Source organism: Lepidochelys kempii, chromosome 7 (genome assembly GCF_965140285.1).
Source record: "Lepidochelys kempii isolate rLepKem1 chromosome 7, rLepKem1.hap1, whole genome shotgun sequence".
Classification (NCBI taxonomy): domain Eukaryota; kingdom Metazoa; phylum Chordata; order Testudines; family Cheloniidae; genus Lepidochelys; species Lepidochelys kempii.
This window is the reverse complement of record NC_136386.1, coordinates 119,243,031-119,263,619: the sequence shown is the minus strand read 5'-3', so window position 1 is coordinate 119,263,619 and position 20,589 is coordinate 119,243,031. Positions and strand designations below refer to the sequence as shown.

Below are 20,589 nucleotides of genomic sequence, written 5' to 3'. Positions count from 1 at the left end.
CTTACAAATTACCGTTTAAGACCGTGTTGAGCTTTAACAGCTGCATTAGAGATCTGTGCACAGGCTTTGATTCTGATCTCACTCTACCCCCAGAATGAATCTGGAGATATAGATGTCAGCTAGTGTGTACATCTATCTAGATATCCACCAGTGTATATCCAGTTTAACTGAGTTCATCATGAGGCTAACAAGGTCAGATCTGCAGCAGGAGTTAAGCTGTGTGGCTCAGTTTACCTCCAAACAAAGCTAATCAGATGTTAGGGTGCATAATAAGGAGAATAATATGGGGAAATATTACAATGAATCATAGAATCATAGAATATCAGGGTTGGAAGGGACCCCAGAAGGTCATCTAGTCCAACTCCCTGCTCAAAGCAGAACCAATTCCCAGTTAAATCATCCCAGCCAGGGCTTTGTCAAGCCTGACCTTAAAAACCTCTAAGGAAGGAGATTCTACCACCTCCCTAGGTAACGCATTCCAGTGTTTCACCACCCTCTTAGTGAAAAAGTTTTTCCTAATATCCAATCTAAACCTCCCCCACTGCAACTTGAGACCATTACTCCTCGTTCTGTCATCTGCTACCATTGAGAACAGTCTAGAGCCATCCTCTTTGGAACCCCCTTTCAGGTAGTTGAAAGCAGCTATCAAATCCCCCCTCATTCTTCTCTTCTGCAGACTAAACAATCCCAGCTCCCTCAGCCTCTCCTCATAAGTCATGTGTTCTAGACCCCTAATCATTTTTGTTGCCCTTCGCTGGACTCTCTCCAATTTATCCACATCCTTCTTGTAGTGTGGGGCCCAAAACTGGACACAGTACTCCAGCTGAGGCCTCACCAATGTCGAATAGAGGGGAACGATCACGTCCCTCGATCTGCTCGCTATGCCCCTACTTATACATCCCAAAATGCCATTGGCCTTCTTGGCAACAAGGGCACACTGCTGACTCATATCCAGCTTCTCATCCACTGTCACCCCTAGGTCCTTTTCCGCAGAACTGCTGCCTAGCCATTCGGCCCCTAGTCTGTAGCGGTGCATTGGATTCTTCCATCCTAAGTGCAGGACCCTGCACTTATCCTTATTGAACCTCATCAGATTTCTTTTGGCCCAATCCTCCAATTTGTCTAGGTCCTTCTGTATCCTATCCCTCCCCTCCAGCGTATCTACCACTACTCCCAGTTTAGTATCATCTGCAAATTTGCTGAGAGTGCAATCTACACCATCCTCCAGATCATTTATGAAGATATTGAACAAAACCGGCCCCAGGACCGACCCCTGGGGCACTCCACTTGACACCGGCTGCCAACTAGACATGGAGCCATTGATCACTACCCGTTGAGCCCGACAATCTAGCCAGCTTTCTGCCCACCTTATAGTGCATTCATCCAGCCCATACTTCCTTAACTTGCTGACAAGAATACTGTGGGAGACCATGTCAAAAGCTTTGCTAAAGTCAAGAAACAATACATCCAATACAACCAGTAATCTCATCATAAAAGGCGATTAGATTAGTCAGGCATGACCTTCCCTAGCCCTCCTCTGGAATGCTGCGTGCAGTAGTGACCACCTTAAAAAGTTTTTGCAGAATTAGAAGAGGTGCAGAGAAGGGGGATGAGAATGATTAGAGGTTTGGAAAATTTTAATATGAGGAGAGATTGAAATATTTGGGATTGTTTCACATGGCAAGAAGATGAATAAGAGAGGACACAATAAACATATATTATGATTGACTCAATTAAAGAAGGAATGGCCACATTCCGGTTGTCATTCATATGAATGATAATACTAGGTAATACTTAGTCCTGCCATGAGTGCAAGGGACTGGACTAGATGACCTCTCGAGGTCCCTTCGAGACCTATGATTCTATGAATTAAACTCATCACACATTGAATAGCTATCAGATTGATCTGTTATTTCTAAGGTGCCTAGCACAGTCATGTCTGAGCTTGGACAATAATGCATAAGTTACATATTTAAGACAAAATCCCACCCTCAGTTACACCTGTCGAATCTCATTTAAATTAATGAGTTTACTGTGCTGTTGCTGAAGCCGGAACTGGGTCTGTATTGTATGACTGCGAACATCATCTAAAAATTGCCATTTGCAAAAATAACCCCAAAATATATTATTATTTTAATATGCTTTCGAATAACTACTTTCAAGAGGGTCTGTGAGTCATTCAGCTGCAACATCACCATTAAAATCAGTGTAATTTTTTCCACTACATTTTCATCAAGTAGTTTTCTCTGGTTTCAGAGTGGTAGCCGTGTTAGTCAGTATCAGCAAAAAAACCGAGGAGTCCTTGTGGCACCTTAGAGATGAACCAATCTATTTGACCATAAGCTTTCATGAGCTAAAGCCCACTTCATCAGATGCATGCAGTGGAAAACACAGTAGGAAGATATATATATAAAGAGAGAGAGAGAACATGAAAAAATGGGTGTTGCCATACCAACTCTAATGAGACTAATTGATTAAGGTGGGCTATTATCAGCAGGAGAAAAAAAAGCTTTTGTAGTGATAAACAGGATGGCCCATAGTTTTCTCTGTAGCTGTAGTGCACTGCCCATCCTGCGTGGGTCTACTTGTGACCAAAATGGTTTCACTTTCTGAATCCAGCCTTGGAGCTGATCCACAGCTGCCTATCAGATGTGGATTGCTGATAATTACTTGAGCTGCTGCTGTATTCTCTTGGGTAAAGTTTACATTGTAAACTCTTTTGGGCGGGGACAGTCTTTTTGTTATACCTGTGCACAGTGCCTAGCAGAATGGGGTCCTGATCCCTGTTTCAGATCTCTGGGGATTTCCACATTACAGAGCTGGTTGGAAATGTGTTTTATTTCCAGGGAAACATTTTGAAGGTAGCTATTCATTTTCCTCTCTGTTTTTCAGAGACTTTTTCAGGTGGTCAAGAACCAAAGTTTTCAGTTTTCCAAAAACTGAAACATGTTTGTTCTTTCAGTAAAGCCCCAAAAGACTTTAAAATGGAGATTTTTCTCATGACAATGTCCACTTGGCTGAAGAGGCATTTTGGCCCCCCTCTCGTTCCTCCCTCCCAAAAAAAAACCCTCAATGAAAAATCACCTACCCGCTATAAAAACAATAATATTAAAGTATTCCGGGATGTGTAGCCTGAAGATTCTAGTTTTCCTTGATGAAGTGCTGCTGGCATATCAGATGGGCTGCTAGTTTAGCTCATCATCTAGTTAATACCCCTATGCTCCCACGTCTATGAAGATCTGCAGGAGCCTGGAGGGGGCGGGGTCTATTTAGAACTTTGGACCAGAACTTGGCCATTCTCTTTGAACCAACTGTAATCCGTGAGCGTTGAAGGACAGAGATGGGGCAAGGCAACTGCATGCGAATTGGGTCGTTTTAGGATGGTAGGGCGTGGTGTGGGTTGGATAGCCCCAAACACAATGCAGGCTAACATGGTCTGAACTCTAGTTTAGACAGGGTTCTACAGGGCAGCAGAGTGAGCAAATAGGTGGGTGTTATTTTGGATTAAAAACTAGGGATGAATCCATACCAAATCCCCAGATCCAACCCTCTGTGAACCTTGGGGAAGCTTGGCTCCTGATCTGAACTTTGTGGCTGGTTTCCGTTCTCTCCAGTGGGCCAAACCAGCCCTTTGGAGCTGAATCCCTTCCACCGTGAGAAGAACTTGGATCTGAATGTGGTAGCGACCCTCCCTCCTCAATCTTCGATCAGTAGGGATTGCTGTTTGCCTCAGGATGTGCTTCATTTCCACTTCAAATTGGAAGCTCCCTGCACCATTAACCAAAGGGACACATGATGGAGACCAATAAATAATCATTATCCCAGTTCTTTTTAAAGAGCTGGACCATAGACTCCCTTTCCTCCTGCAGCCCATGTGGCATATTTATTCAGCTGCTCAGGAGCATTCAGGATGTAATTCTAATGAGGGCTGTGTGGCTAGCCCCGAAGTGCACAGACACTGCCTAGTTAATTGTTAATATCTATCACTCTGTCTCTCTTGCCATTCCTCCTCATATCTGGGCACCTTCTATGGTATTCCATTTGTTATTCAGTTTCCTGAGCACCTTTAAAACTGGGCTTTTCTCTCTCGACTCCGGTTTCCTGCAAATCAAGTGATTCTCGGATCAGTGGCTGCTCTGAGCACCTGTGTTCACCTACCGGATCAGTGACTCCCTCTAATCAATCGCTGTTGCTGTGATAGCAGCGTGACTTGAGAACTGCTGCTGTATTGCCCGCTCTTGTTGCAGATGGTGATGATAAGGGAGTTAAGACAGAGATGTTAGGGGCAGGGGGGCAATATGACTGTGGCTTGCATTCTTCCTGATTCAGGCTGTGTCTGTGGGATTATCATGTGTGAGCAGGGAGCAGTCACTTTGTCATTAGCAGGCTGGCTGTAAGGTGGTGTGAGAGCAAAGTGCTCTGTCAACTGGCGTTCTTCTAGATGACTGGATTCTGGGAAATTTAGGGCAAAATTCTCCTCCCCTATCTGCACCACCAGTCACTTGTCTAGAAGGATGGTGGTTAGGGTCCTAGCCTAGGATTTGAGAGACCTGGGTTCAATTCTCTGCTCTGCCACATAAGAACAGCTATGCTGGGTCAGATCAAAGGTCCACCTAGCCCAGTATCCTGTCTTCTGACAGTGGCCAATGCCAGATGCTTCAGAGAGACTTAACAGAACAGGTAATCATCAAGCGATCCATCCCTGTCGTCCATTCCCATCTTATGACAAACAGAGGCTAGGGACACCATCCCTGCCCATACTTCCTGCACATACTAAGTGGGGAAGTCACTTAGTCTCTCTCTCTGTCTCAGTTCCCTATCTTGGGGGATTAATAGCACTTCCCTGTCTCACAGAGGCGCTGTAAGCATAAACCCGTTAAAGAAGATTGTGAAGTGCTTTGAGACCTGAACTTATTTTGCAAGCAAAAGGCCTGACTTACTTAAAATAGTTTTATACGATTGCAATTCCATTGACTTACATGGAGTTACTTCCATTGGTATCAGTGAGAGCAGTTAGCCCTAGAAATTCCACAGCTGAAATTCCATGGAATTATTCCTGCCCCCAAATGAATGTGGCTCATGCACGGTGGGACCTCTGATAGCTCCTTCTGGCATAAATATTGGCTTTTTAATGACTACCAGCATAGGAATCAAATTAATAGAGCTGGTCATAAACTTTCAGTTGAAATGTTTTTTCCTTGGAAAAGGGCTTGTTTGACTAAATGGAAATTTTAGTGAAAAATTCCAATTTTTGTCCAAAATTTGGGGGTTTCTATTGAAAACCAAAACAATTTTGTTTGTCAGATGTACAATGAAAACCTAAAAAATGTGGACAGTCTTTCAACAAAAACAAGAAGAATGCATGCTGAAACCTTTTCATGAGGGGAAAATGACCATTTCTCAACTCGCCCTATAAATTTAACATATCAAAAATAACTAATAAAACTGGCCTATTAATATCATTGTGTGTCTTACAGGCTCTGACTTCAATTCAGGAAAGCACTTCATCACATGACTTCAACAGGACTTAAGCATGTGCTTCAAGTTAAGCATGTGCTTAATACTCTGCTGAATAGGTATGCTTTTCTGAATCTAAGCCAGTGTTGTCAGGTGAGCAGACGTTGGTCCCAAGTATAATTGACACAGGCTGCACCTGTTATGTGGCTACTTGATGTCATCTCCTAGGACTGTCAATGTAACAACTTCAACAAGCAACGAATTCACTTGAAGACCAACAGGACTAGCCTTCCACCTAGGAGAGAGAGGGATTATTTTGACCATGAAATCTCACAGCAATGAAACTAGATATGGTGAGGGTTAAACTTTTGATTTCCCCAGCTTGGATCATTCTCTCTATTTTCATGGAAGTTAAATACACCATGTTCAAATAGATATACTTTTTTCCTCCATTTTTTTTTAACTAAGAGACAAAAGGTCTTAACAGAAATCAATCCACACAATTTATTTTTAACTTCTCCCTCCTTAGCTGGGATTGATTTTTATCTTCACAATCAATGGCAAAGAGAGTGGCTTGGTGGGACAGTGGAGTTCTCTTTGACTTATTGGGTCTGCTGGTCCTTGAGACTTCTATTGAAGACATTATTAAAAACTGATTCTGAAAATAATAGGATGAAGACTTTTAAATGATTGACATGTTTACTCCTGTTTTACTGGTGAATAATGCCTGCCACAGCTGATCTTCTGCTACACCCATTTAAAATACAAAACGAAGCTCCAATGGGGGAGACAAGAATCCTAGAGACATGCTAGTTAAAACCTTTTATAAGGCAGTGCCATAAAGGAATGTGTAGTTAGGTGCTTTCTTATTTGGTGGCCCGACTACTTTCCCCATTCCTGGAACTATTTCATCTTTACCATGGCAAATATTATTGAATTTGGAACTCAAAGCTCAACAGCTGTTGGTAAAAATTGATGAACTTTTCCCTTTTTTTTGGTCTTTTATTTTGTTTCTAGGAGGCTTTTATTCCATCGTTTCTTTTATTTCTCTCTTTGTCCCCTCCCTACTCCTCCCTCGACACGTTGTCTGAGACATCAGCTGCATTTGCAGCAGGAGATGTAAAGTGCTTGGCAGACTGAAAAATGTTTCCTCTGAAAATCCTTCAAAAAGAGATTTAATGTGTACAATCATGTGTGTTTCGAGTCAGTTTCTGGGCAGGGAAATTGTATGGTTTCCAGCTGTAATGCTGCCTGTGTTGTCTGTTTGATGTCTTGGGTGTAACTCTGTGCACGTTTACTACACGAGTTGTCATTAAAAAGTCGAGTATTTTACCCCTATATACTGCATAGATGTATCTGAGCTACCACAGTGTATCTTATTCAAAGCAGAGAGGACAGCATCTCGGGTAATGTGACTGTGTGCTAACTTCATTTACCTGACTGACTGCTGTAGTAGGCTGCTCAGAACCTAGAAACATTAAGCCCTTTATGTGTCTACCCTATAGAATCATAGGATATCAAGGTTGGAAGAAGACCTCAGGAAGTCATCTGGTCCAACCTCCTGCTCAAAACAGGACCAACCCCAACTAAATCATCCCAGCCAGGGCTTTGTCAGGCCAGGCCTCAAAAACCTAGACAGATACATAGCTAATGTATAGCATATATAGACACCTACATGCCATGAAAACACAATTCCATACTAAAGTAGGCAACATAACAACCTATAGGCTTAATAGGGCATGATCCTACTATGCTACATTTCCAAATTCAATACAGAGAATGCTGTGGCATTCTACCACTGCTTCTGCGCTTTGGGCTTCTGCCCTCTCATTATAGCGTAATTTCATTACTGGGAAGGGCTGGCTCCCTGTGATCAAAAAGCAAGGGGGTTCGCTGAAGGCAATAATTCTCAGTAAACAGGTGCCCAGTGCCTTATTCTAAACTACTATCCAAAGAATGACTGACAGAAGGAAGCTGGGAGTTTACTTTTATAATATAGCAGTTGTCCCCATTCACTGCACTGAAGAAAAAGAAACGATGAAAAAGTTGGGCCGTAGGAAACTATCCCATTTTGGCTGGTAAAATACTAGTTTTGTGTTATGTTTAGTCAGAGGAGTAGTACCTTAGACACAAATCCTCAAAGCTATTCCACTGCCTAACTCCCAGTGAAATCTTAAATACCTAAATACCTAAATGCTTAGCCTGCTGGCCAATGCCATGTCTGGACTAGATTCTTTGTCCTTCCGAACACACCATCCGTTGGTCACTTCAGTCCCGCTTCTCTACTAGACACGTGTCCCTTCCCCATTGTCATGAACCATTCAACTCCATGATCTGTGCAGAAGGGAGGCCAGAGTATAGAGTACTGGGGCTGCCCTGTCACGATTGACATGTGGAAGGTCTGGCTTAGTAGACGAGACCAGGAGTCAGGCCTAGAGGTCAAAGCAGGAGTAGGAGCCAGAAGTCGAGTCAGGGGTTCAAGCCCGAGTCAGGGATCAGGAGTCAAGCCAAGGGTCAAAGTGGAGTCAAGTCAGGAATCGGAGCTAAAGAACAGAGACAGAGTCCGAAGCAGGGAACGACCGCAGGGTCTGTTCCAGTAACAGGCCAAGTACTTCCAGGTTGCCCAGATAGCTTCCTGGAACTCCCTCCATGCTTAAGTAGTGTGCTGGGGCCAATCAGAGTTTTTGGGGAGTGCTGTCAATTGGATCTTCTGTGGTTGGCATTTCCTGTGGTGCTTCGTCCCCCAACACGGTTTATAGGGGATGTATCACAGCTCTGCTGTCGCTGCAGTTTGGCAGTGTGGAAGCATCAGTCATTCAGAGTCCTGCAGACCTGGAATCTAGTCCTGCAGCTCCTTACATGCCTTAAGCTCAGGAAACAGGCCCTTGGCAAAGCAGTGTGACCGTTCCTTTGCCTGTTCTATGCCCAGCTCCAACCATTGCTTGGCTACTAGCACGTGTGTGTTCCTTCAGCATTTCTGCAAATTATCTGAGCATCGGGAAGAGGATAGATACTCCTTAGGACAGTGGTTACAAGCCAGCTTAGCGCTATGGACCTCAGGTTGTTCTAAAACGCCACTTGTGACCACAAAGAGGGGTGGCTACTAAAGACTACAGTTGAGAAAAAAATAGAGCACTGCATGCTGGGATCTCTAGTCTTTGAGGGCCACTTCTGGTTGCTTGGATCACAGTGGGACTCTGGATACCAAAGGCAGTGGCATATTTTTTTTCAGTCCCTAGGCTCCTGTCAAATGGCCTATGTAATTTTTAGTTAAGCAAAGTTTCTTCTGCCTTAGGCTTAAGAAAAAGGGATGAAAAACCATTTCCTTCAATAGAGCATTAGGGTGCAGGAGTTGAGCGTTGTTCTTTTCACACCACAGAAAATTCGGAGCTGATTGGATTCCGTAGTAATTATTGCATAATTCTGTTTACGTGCATGAAAGCCTGCCAGTTGTCATCCATTTCTGATAGAGGCTATAGAACTATCAAGTGAGTCATGATGTGTGATGGGCCAGCATATGTAATTTCTTGTTTCTATGGAAGTTTCCCATGTTCTCATGTGGCTACCAAAGTAAATAAAACCAAGAGCAAACCCAGCCTACTCTAGAAACACAAGTGAGAACAGATTTGAAGAGGAGGTAGAGCCAGCCCTGGAAAGAGAACACAAGTCAGGAAAGACTGTGGTGTTTAATAGCAAACACATTTCTTCGAAGGAATCCTTTCCACTGGCCAGCATCACAATTAAACCTGTAAAATAGAAATCCAGAAAATTAGATTAATGAGCCAGTCATTAGCAAAGGAGAAGGAAAAAGACAAACCCAGCTAATTCTGTGCTGAGCATGACTGATGAGCATAGAGCAAATAATTGGGTGACATTCATCAAATGTGAAGTAAAAAGCAGTGTTGGTGGGAAAAGGTATAATAATCTCCTGGATTTACAATGCCAGCAAGTTTGTTTCTAGGAAAAATTTGTAGGTCTGGTTCTGTTCAATATCTTCATCAATGATTTAGATACTGGCATAGAGAGTACACTTATCAAGTTTGTGGACGATACCAAGCTGGGAGGGGTTGAAAGCGCTTTGGAGGATAGGATTAAAATTCAAAGTGATCTGGACAAACTGGAGAAATGGTCTGAAGTAAATAGGATGATATTCAATAAAGACTAATGCAAAGTACTGCACTTAGGAAGGAACAATCAGTTGCACACATACAAAATGGGAAATGACTGCCTAGGAAGGAGTACTGCAGAAAGGGATCTGGGAGTCATAGTTGACGACAAGCTTAATATGAGTCCACAGTGTAACGCTGTGGCAAAAAAAGTGAACATCCTTCTGGGATGTATTAGCCAGAGTGTTGTAAGCAAGACACAAGAAGTAATTCTTCCGCTCTACTCTGCACTGATTAGGCCTCAACTGGCATATTGTGTCCAGTTCTGGGTACCACATTTCAGGAAGGATGTGGACAAATTGGAGAGAGTTCTGAGAAGAGCAACAAAAATAATTAAAGGTCTAGAAAACATGACCTATGAAGGAAGATTGAAAAAAATTGGGTTTGTTTAGTCTAGAAAAGAGAAGACTGAGAGGGGACATGATAACAGTTTTCAAGTATGTAAAAGGCTGTTACAAGGAGGAGGAAGAAAATTTGTTTTTCTTAACCTCTGGGGACAGAACAAGAACCAATGGGCTTAAATTGCAGCAAGGGAGGTTTAGGTTGGACATTAGGAAAAACTTCTAACTTTGAGGGTGGTTAAGCACTGGAATAAATTGCCTAGGGAGGTTGTGGAATCTCCATCATTGGAGATTTTTAAGAACAGGTTAGACAAACACCTGTCCGGGATGGTCTAGATAATACTTAGTCCTGCCATGAGTGCAGGGGACTGGACTAGACGACCTCTCGAGGTCCCTTTCAGTTCTATCAGTCTATGGAAAGGGGCCTCCCTAAATTCATTCCCTCCCACCCTACCAGACTTCATGAATGCTGATCATTTTTGGGACTCTATTAGCATGGGTATAAATCATGCAAAAATCAGGTCCCAGCTGAGATAAGCTTTATATAGCTCTTGCCGGTGGAGATGGCGGGAGACTTCCCATTAGTTGTCTTTGTAGGGCTGCTACCTACAGACCACAGTGGGCTCTAGTTCAAGTTTTCACCAAAATGAAGCATCAGATACAAAATTCAAAAGGAGTCTAGCTAATGCAGAGGGAACTACCCTAGTTGTTCAAGCCCCAGTTTTGCATCTGGTCATCAATTATTGTGGCAGATACCCTAGTGAATAATTATCATTATATTTTGCACCTGTATAGCATTGATCTGAAGACCTTAAAGTGCTCACAAGCGCTGATTGAGCCTCACAACCCCCCTGTGAGGTACATACATATTGTTATCCTCACTTCAAAACACTTTAATTACTTGCTTATGCTGTGTCACAGCTGTTCAGAAGAGCTGGGAATTGAACCCAGAAGTCCTGACTAGTGGTCCCCCTGTTTCGGAATGCATTCATTCCCTTTGTTCTGTGCTCCGTGGTCACTAGCTGGTGTTATAATCCTAGGCCAGACCCTCAGATGGTGTAACTTGATTTACTTCAGTGGGACTATGCTGATTTACACCAGTTGGGGATCTGGCTCACGCGGTAGAAGGCAACAGCACGAGAAAGGATAGGAGGAGAAAGTCTACTGTGGCCTGAGGAATAATGAGAAAGACTGTATTAGGTTGGCTGTATGTAGTTGATACAAGATGAGCTTATAGTTAGTATAGGTCTGAATTTTGCTTCTAAAATACAAATTGAGAGTTGAGTGAACACCCACCCTGCTTTCTCCAGGGTAATCCTTGTTGTGATGGGGTGATGGCCAGACAGCAAGGTTGTCCTCCTGAAATAACCCTCACAGCATTTGCACCATCATCACATCAGGAGGTTATGCCCTGGAGATGTTACTTGACCACTCTTGAGTTTATCTGGAATGGCCAGTGTCTATTACTAAATCTGCCAATGGCCTTGGGGAATTCATAGAATTTACGACCAGAAGGGACAAAGACTGTCGAGTCTGACCTTCTCTCTCTCCCAGGCCATTAAACACCAGCCAGTCACCCCCATACCAAGCCCAGCAGCCAGAATTAGACCAACATATCCCCAGGAGATTAAACTATTAAGTGCTACAGGCAGAGAACAGGTGCCACTGAGGTGCACCAGTGCCCACATCACTTTACTGCTCTGTGTCTGTGTTTACCCTCCCATATCTTCTGTCTCTTGTCTGTCTCTCACTATGTGTTTGCACAGTGATCATTCTTTTGTCTTGGTTTGGGCCTCTAGGTACGAGGCTATTATTAATAACAACAACAAACACTTAAAGGGAAGAATTCTACTTAGCTGTGTTTTGCTGTATTTCCAACTTATTTTCTTAAGTTGTCAATGGAAACGCCTCGTCCTGAGGTGATCAGATAACAAATTCATGATGCATGCAACCTGTATTACCAGGACCTTTGAGTGGCAGCTCTTCTAGGGGAAAATGCCACAGTCTACAGATGATATCATTGCTGAGATTATAATTGATGCTATAGCAATGTACTCTATAAGTCCATTCTGAAATATCACTGCCAGATATGAAGAAAAATTACCTGTGGGAGAATCTGTGTCCTTTCTGTTTGCTTACTGGAAGCTTAAAAAGCCAGTAAATCATGTTTTGTGTAATAAAAGGAGTGTTGTGTATTGTATTATCTGAAAATCTGTAAGCTTGCCAAAGCATCAGAGAATGGAAATTGCACCAGTCAGAGACGTGGCATCGTCAGCCCTGGACTAATGCCAAAAAGAACCTTCCCCGGAAGACTGAGGGATTAATGACAGTATAAAATCCAGTATCTCACAAATGATCAGGGGCTAGGCACAAATGTAACATAAGATTGGAAAGCTGAGACTCTTACTTCTCATCAGTGTATGGCATTTATACCTAGCCTTGACAGATAGTGAGCATTCAGTCCATAAGATCACATCATTCTGATTACTTTCATCTCTCCCCCACCCCCCGGCCTATCTCAAAGGCAATGTTATTTCTGAGAAACCACTCTTTTAGCTATATCAAGCATCTGTAAGCTTTGAACCCAGTTTCCAGATGGTAAAAGAATTCATGCGTCTTGTTTATTATTTGCATGATAGCAGTGCCCTCTGGCAGCACTGCAGATTGCTCCAAGATCATGGAGCTATTCTGCTAGGCACTGCCCAGATTCACAGGATGTTTTCTGGAGGTGTGATTGCAGCACAAGTAGACATACCGGAGCTAGCTCGAGTAACAAGAGCAGCGAAGCTGTGGCGGTAGGGTGGCTGCATGGGCTGCTCGCCCTGCCTGTCCAGAACGCTGGGTAAATACTTGCTCTACCTAGATCAAAGCTAGCTCAGTTAGGTCTCCATGTGCTGCCATTGTGCCTCTTGATTACAATGTAGGCATGCCTATAGTAAGACCTTGTCTACACGAGAACTTACTTCGGTATAACTTTCGTCACTCAGGGGTGTGAATAATCCCTCCACCCGCCCCGAGTGACGTAAATTATACCGACCTAAACGCTGGTGTAGACAGCGCTATGTTGGTGGGTGAGCGTCTCCTGCTGACATAGCGACCGCCTCTCATGGGAAGTGGCGTGATTAACTCTAGAGGAGAGCTCTCTCCTGTAGGCTTAGACCGTCTTCACCAGACGTGCTCCTGGGGCACAGCTGCTGCAGGGCACTTGCAGTGTAGATGTAGCCTTAGAAGAGAGTCCGTGTCTCAAAGAGCTTACCGTGCAAATAGACAAGAGCAGCAGGTATTACTACCTCCACTTTACCGGGGGAACTGAGGCACGGAGAGATTAAGTGATATGTCCAAGGTCACACAGGAGTCTGTGGTAGAGAACCTGGATTATGTCCTTGGGCCCAGTCCTTCACTACCAAACTCTCCTGCCCCTCATCCATGGCCGACCGCATATCCGTTGTTAAAATCATGTCAGAATTGAAGTGTGGGGAAACTAGATGAAATTTGGAATAACATGATTTTAGTAAGTCAGATCTCAGGCCTTCCAGGTCTGGAAATGCTATACAAATTTTTGCAGCCCCAATAGGCATCTCTGAGCTGAAAGACAAGCGACTGAGCCCTGCTGGGGGGTGTCAGCATGGTGTGTATTCAGAGGGGTATTCAGTGTCTGTCTTTTGTCTTTACACAGGTGACAGCTGGTGGAAGAGCGAATTACTATGTGTCGTACAAAAGGGAACCCTTCGCTCAAATTAAATTGCCCAAATACTCACTACCAAAGGTAAATGAACCTGTTATCAACATAGTCTTGAGATGTGCAGCATCTTAAACAGCGCAGTGGAGGAGCTGTGGTTTGTTTGTGACATGGACCAGAGCTACAGGGGAATTCACTTCTGCTGATTGCCATTTGCTGTGGTCACTCAGGTTTTGAGGATCGACCCAAAAGCTAGTCCCCAAAAGTACATGCTGGTGTGTTTGCCCCTCACTTACATTGACCGATAGGGCTCTGGGAAAAAAGGAACAGGTTGTGAACATTTTCTTGCCTTTCGGTGATACTTAGAAAGGCAGGGAGGAATACACTGAAGTGAATTCACCCACCTGAACTCAGAGAATGTTACAGCTAGTGGTGAGTGCCAGTTAGAGCCAATTATAACCTGACCAGCCTGCATCTAACACCTCTCACAAGTCTTGCTCTGTTCTCCTAAGGTGGAGATTTTGCCTCTTGCACATGCCTTATGAAGCTCTGTGTTTCATGGGCCGTACCTAAGACATTTAGAAAGCATGACCCATGAGGAGAGAATGGGGCATATTTAGTCTTGAAAAGAGAAGTCTGAGGGGAAACAGGCTTCAAATATGTAAGAAGTTATTATAAAGAGGATGGTGATCGATTGTTTTCCATGTCTGCTGAAGGTATGGCAAGAAGTAATCAGCTTGATCTGCAGCAAGGGAGATTTAGGTTAGATAGGACAAACTTCCTACGTCTAAGGGTAGTTAAGGCCTGGAACAGGTTACCTAGGGAGGTTGTGGAATCCCCATTATTAGAGGGTGTTAAGAACAGGCTCGACAAACACTGGTCAGGGATGGTTTTCGTCCTGCCTCAGCATGGGGGGAGGGACTAGATGACCTCCTGGGGTCCCTTCCAGCCCTACATTCATTTCTATGATTCTATAACATAAGAACAGAGAGGGAGAGGGGGAAAGGCCAGAATACCATGTACTTCGGCAATCCCCAGCAGGTGTGTGGTCCCTGAGGGAACATAGCCATCTAGTGCAATGTAGAGCACCCTTAGGTTATGTCTACCCTACAAGGCAGGGCTGTGATCAGCTCACATTCACTTCTCATAGAAACTCGATGAGAACTAGCATGAGTGTAAAGAGGGGTGTCGCTGTGACAGGATAGCCAGCAGTGGCATGGCTTAGCTGCGTAGAGTACAACTGTTCTTGGAACGACTGGGTACCTACTTGCTGTCACGGCGCATTCTACCGTGGCTACGCTACTGTTTATACTTAACGCTCTGTGTGCAAGCTGAGGAGTCACGCCCCTACTTTGTAGTGTAGACGTCCCCTTAGTCCCCTTTTTATCTGTGCCTGGAACGGGGCAAGGACTCAAGGAGGTATGATTGGCTCCCTAAGAGCCTCCAGCCCCTCTACAAAGGAAGCTGTGTATAAGATAATCTCGCCCTTGGAATGCTTAGAGCACACAAAACCGCTGCATGGCTGATAGTCACTGCTCTGGAGATGCCTAGAACTGAAGAGTTAGGGGTGGCATTGTATGTCAGGGAAGCTGGTGGTTCTGGTAGCAGCACTGTTCCTGGATGGGCCTTGCCAGCTCTTTCACCAGCACTAAATGCATCCAATCAGTCCTCGGGGTGTAATAGGATTCTTTTGTGCACCACTTGCTGGGACGGGCTGACAGATTAGGAAGTGCACTCTTGGTCCTGGGGCAGAAAGATGCCTCATCTCAGCAGCAGTGGAGGATTTGCTCCTTGTCTGCCGCATACTGAATCGGAACAAACCCACACTGGACTCCACACTAGATCCAACCACGGGGCGCTGTGTTTGGCTGCCATCACCATGCAAACGTATTTTCTCGTGGCTGTTCTTCAGTAGATTGGAACAAACAGTTTCTGGAGACAGCTGTCCCATCACTGGGATGCCCCATTAAAAACTGGGAACCATCCAGCTCTCTATCCTAAAGCAGCAGCGTCTAGACGGCCACTTCATGGATTGCCGTCAGAAGATGCCCCATGCTATGACAGGAGGCAGGAGACAGTAGCTGCATCGCTATCAATGCCCTTTATTGGCTGATGTTATCATGGATTGTTGGCCTCTGTGGAAAGGGGTGTGGGGCAGCCCTCTAGTTCTGATATGCCGTATAAAACCATGACTGCTTTTTGTCATTTTAAAAATGGAAACTGCTTGTAAGCAAGGTGTCATAGTGAAGTCTTTTTAGAAGCATAAAGGATCCTTGTTTACTCTGCCTTTGGTCACCAGTACAATCATCTCTTGCAGTAATAACTGTCCTGTCAGCTGTTGATTAATGAACCCTGCCAGAGTTGGATATTTGTTAGGCTAGCACTATGGATAATGCAACATCTCCACTTTCACTGGTCAAGTAGATTGAGTTGCTGGGGTGATTTGCTTTATTCTTACATTTCTTCATCAGTTCATTGCCAGAGTGAATTTAATACATTTTTAGGGTTCAAGGAATTAAAAAAAAAAAGGTTCGGGATGAACCAGGCATCCTGATTCAGATCTTGCCCCCATTGAGGTCAGTGGCAAAGCTCCCATCAATTTCACAGGTGCAGGCTCAGACCTGTTAGGGCAGAGGCTCTGAAAGGTTCCCTCCTGGTGTCACTTTGAGGGGCTGTCTGAGGTTACCCTGAAACAGCTCTATCTAATCTTCCTAAACGATCCATGTAGGATAGCACAGAAGATTCAGGTGCATTCTGTATAGGAAGGGTACGTTGGATTGACAGTTTCCCCCAAACACTCTCCCCAACCTTATTTTACGATAAGCCATCTGGGATGCTAGCACAGGTGTGCTGACCTGAGCTGCACTCTCACATTTGACTGCAGTGTAGACATTCACTCAGATAAATTACCTTATAGTCTCTCCCGCCTCTTTGGGCATCGGTTAAATACAGTTTGTTTGTGGACAAAGATAAAGTCCCACAATATCTGTGGACGAGCCGGTCTTAAAAGTTCCTTGGTGCAGAATTAGAAAAGGGATTAATTGAGATTCCTTGGGATCCTGGGGAATTCACTTCCCAGAGATTTAAAATAGATACATTAGGAGCCTTACTTTGCCAAAATGCTGTTGGCAACCGAAAAACACCGTCATTGCTAAGGCTTTGTCTAGACCACCAGTTGAGTTTGTGGCAAGCTGGGGTGTAAACCTACAGTGCACTAATGTGCCACACCCTTTCCCTGTGGACCCAAATGCCATGCACTAGAATTTCCCTGGTGTACTTTAATTTGCCTGCTTTGAAATGGGAGTAGATCAGTGTGCACTGGGAAAATGTCGTGCATGGTACCTGAGTCCACATGGACAATTAGTGCATGGCACACTAATGTGCTGTAGATTTACATCCCAGCTTGCCCCACACTGTTTGTTTAGATGAACCCTAAGTGACCCCAACTTTGGCTGAGTCACCAGAGATGGCAAGGGTTCAATGGGCCTAGAGCCTGATCTGCCCTCTGAAATGTGGAAACGAGCCCTCTCCAAGAGAATATTAAGCAACATTAGTGGTGTTTGGAAAATGTCTTAGTATTAAACTAAAAGAGGGAGACTGATGTTGGGCCATGAAGCTGTTAAGGTCTTGGCCACCAGCTGCAATCCAGCTCAGATGACAGCTGGTTGGTGGCCCACGGTAAGTAAGCTAGTGGATCCCAATCCAGTTCTCAGCAGACAAGTGTCCGGTTGCTAAATTCATCCTGGCCATTAGCAAAAAGCGCTACCAAGGTTGGCAGTCTCAGGAGAGATGTGGTGGAGATTTGAGCTCGTTCCATCCTCCTGCAAGTGGTTCTCCTCCTGCTCAGGACTCAGGCTTCTGTAGTGTGAGGGAAGCTAGCACTCCTACTACTCTTACTATACCTTACTCGGTGGACAAAGATAGGATTTCAGGCTCCAGCTCATGAATCTTTCAGGCATGATAAAATTGACTTTCAAATTCATAAATAAAAAATGAAGCTGGATGGAACTCCTTGAAGCTACTGAGAACAAGGACTGCAGAGACCCTTAACCCACCCTGTGGCCATTGAAAACCCCCCAGCAAAGTCACGTTGGTGGTAATTTATTGGCTTGGTCTAACAGAAAATTGTTTAACATCTTCTATAACTCATGCTCCTTCTCGACTCTTTCATAAGTCACAGTAATTACTGTGTGTCCCAAAGGGCAAAGACATATAAAGATCCACGGTAATAGGCCTTTTGTCTTCCTCTAACAGGACATGCATATTATTAGCACGGATGAGAATCAGGTGTTTGCAGCTGTGCAGGAGTGGAACCAGAACGATACGTACAACCTTTATATATCTGACACCCGAGGTGTCTACTTCACGCTGGCCTTGGAGAATGTGAAGAGCAGCCGGGGACTGGAGGGAAACATCATCATAGACCTTTATGAGGTATGTAGTCAAGGTCACCTTGTAGCACCACCCCTGCATAAGACAGGAGCCATCTGCCAGTACAGATGAGTGTGTAAACCTCTTAGCATCCTTCCAGGACCTTCAGTTATTTTGGGAATATCCCCCAGAATGAACACATGTTCTACCCTCACAAGATCCTCCTTGTGTACTAAAATGGAGCTGGTCCCTGAAGAAATCAGTGTTTTATGCTGGACCAGTGCATGCTGGGATAGATTAAATGCATGCTGGGATAGATGTGGGCAGGGAATTTTAGGAGTTTGTTGCTTCCTCAATCATGTTACGTTGCAAATGAGGAAGAAAACAGTTTATTCATGTGAAGTACAAGGTTCATATTTCCCCCCGATTCTCTGTCCCGTCAAGCACAGATTCGACGTCTAAAATAAAAGGCTATATTTTCGTAAGTACTTAGCCTTGGCCTAACTTGAGCTCCCTTTGACTACAATGGGAGCAGAGTTAGGCCAACCCTGAGCACCTTGGAAAATCCTGCCCAAAAGATTCTGAAATCTGAATTTAACTCAGGATGGGCAGCAAGAGGCACTTTTTCTTTTAATCTTGTCAAATCACACGGTGTTATTAGTAGCTGTTATTTCTGTTTATTACTTGCATTGTCTGTGACCGGGATCCCATTGTGCTAGGCAGGGGTGCTGGACTGGGGGGACCAGGAGGTCATGGCCCTCCCACTTTTTACCGGAAGAGGGGGTGGAGAGGAGCGAGTGGGAGGCGGGGTCTTGGGGGAGGAAGAGGCAGCACAGGAGCGGAGTCTCAGGGGAAAAGGCAGTGGGGTCTTGGGGGAAGAGGCAGTGGGAGGGTGGGCCCTCTGGAGGAATGGGTGTCATGAGGGCGGAGGCTCAGGGAGAAGGGGTGGTGCGGGGGAGGGGGAGCCTCGGGGGCAGTGCAGTGCAGGGCCACAGTCCAAGCCCCTTCCCCCCACACTTTTAGGGCATGTCCGCCGCTCCTGCTGCTAGGTAGAAACACATAACAAAAAGATGGTCTCTGCCCCCGAAAACTGGCAGTCTCAGTATTCGATGAGAGGCGGCAGGTGGATACTGGGAGCATGAGGCGGCAGAGCGAAGATGAGAGACAGAGGAGAGAATAAGGCAGCAATATGGCAGTGCCGGCCAGCGTGATAAGCAGTTCTCAGTGCACCAACTGCCTGACCGTTCTCAAGTTGTTGGTAAGCCTCACGACAAAGGATTGCAGCGGTGCCCAGAGGCTCCAATCAGAATCATTCTCCTTGGTACCGTGCAAGACAAGGGCTTGATCCTTCAGACACTTGCACACATGCCTAACTTTACTCTCTTGAGCAATCCCTTTGGCCTGCCCACAGAAGCCTTGGTGCAGGAAAACACTTCAGCACGTATTTGAGCATTGCAACTTTGATGGGATTTAAGCATGTCCTTAAAGTTGAGGATGTGCTTAAGCACCTTTGTGACCAGGAAGGCTTTCCTGAATTGGAGCCAGAGAAAGGGACCACTCCATATGAGCAAAAGTGGCAAAATCTCAGGCTTTTAAATTACTATGATTAAAAAAAAAAGATCCTAAATTCATCTGCTGAGGAAGCATTCCTCAGGAGATGAGATAAAAATTCAGTGAGGAGTCTTGCAAGCATCAATTTTGTATAGGATTTGATAGGATAGTATTGAATTCCCCTGTGGATTTTCAAAACAGGTCTCTATCTTTCATCAGATGATGTTGGCCGCTCTGCCAGGCAGTCACTCTTCTAGGTTTCATTGAGATATTTTTCCTTGTGAGAGATATATTTCTCCTCCTCATTCATAGAAGAGACGCTGTTTATAAGGAATTCAGTCATCTGATAGCAGTGTAAATTACATTGGTGTGCTACCTTCGCATTCCTGTTGGTGGAAAGTTCCTGGAGAGAGGTTTTTTCTAAGAAGTCCTCCCCCCAACAGCCTTGCCCTGTTTGCAGCCTGCACACCGTACCTTGTGCAAGGCTGAGCCTATGGTCCCAATCTCACTCTCAAAGATCCTTTCCCCACTCACGATGGTCAGTACCGCTGTGAGGCACGTTGGCAGTGCCGTGCGGGGAATCTTGCATGGCTGCTGCTTGTGCCGTAACTGCCCTGTGAATACAGAGGGGACATCCGCTCCCAAGCCTGTCTAATCAGAAGAATTGTTTCCTTTATATTGGAGGGGAATTCCAAAACCTGCCCAGGTGCTGGTGCGGGGGGTGGAGTGCTGCTGTTCTTGTGTATTATTTGTATTGCCAGAGCACCCAGGAGCCCCGGGAACAGACCAGGAGCCCATTGTGCCAGGCGCTGTACAAACACAGAACAAAGACAGCCCTAGTCCCCAGGGGGCTGACAAGCAAAGTAATGGAATACAGCTCCCAGGACACAGAACTAGCGGCTGGAATAGCCATTGTGTCCCCTTTCTACATACCTAATGCTCTGTATGGGCTCGCGTAGACGAGGTGGCTTGACTCCCGCTAGCCCTGGTAACGATAGCAGCGAAGACTGCACGGAGCAGGTTT

General features: G+C 45.0%; 1 protein-coding gene across 1 annotated transcript in view; it reads left to right on the top strand.

Moving 5' to 3' along the window:
• Window positions 1-20,589, top strand: part of SORCS3 (sortilin related VPS10 domain containing receptor 3) — a 481,074-nt gene that overhangs the window by 367,494 nt on the left and 92,991 nt on the right. The window contains exons 8-9 of the mRNA XM_073354429.2: window positions 13,641-13,730; window positions 17,898-18,077. Of these exons, the coding sequence (XP_073210530.2) occupies window positions 13,641-13,730; window positions 17,898-18,077 (270 nt within the window). The remainder of the gene's footprint in view (window positions 1-13,640; window positions 13,731-17,897; window positions 18,078-20,589) is intronic.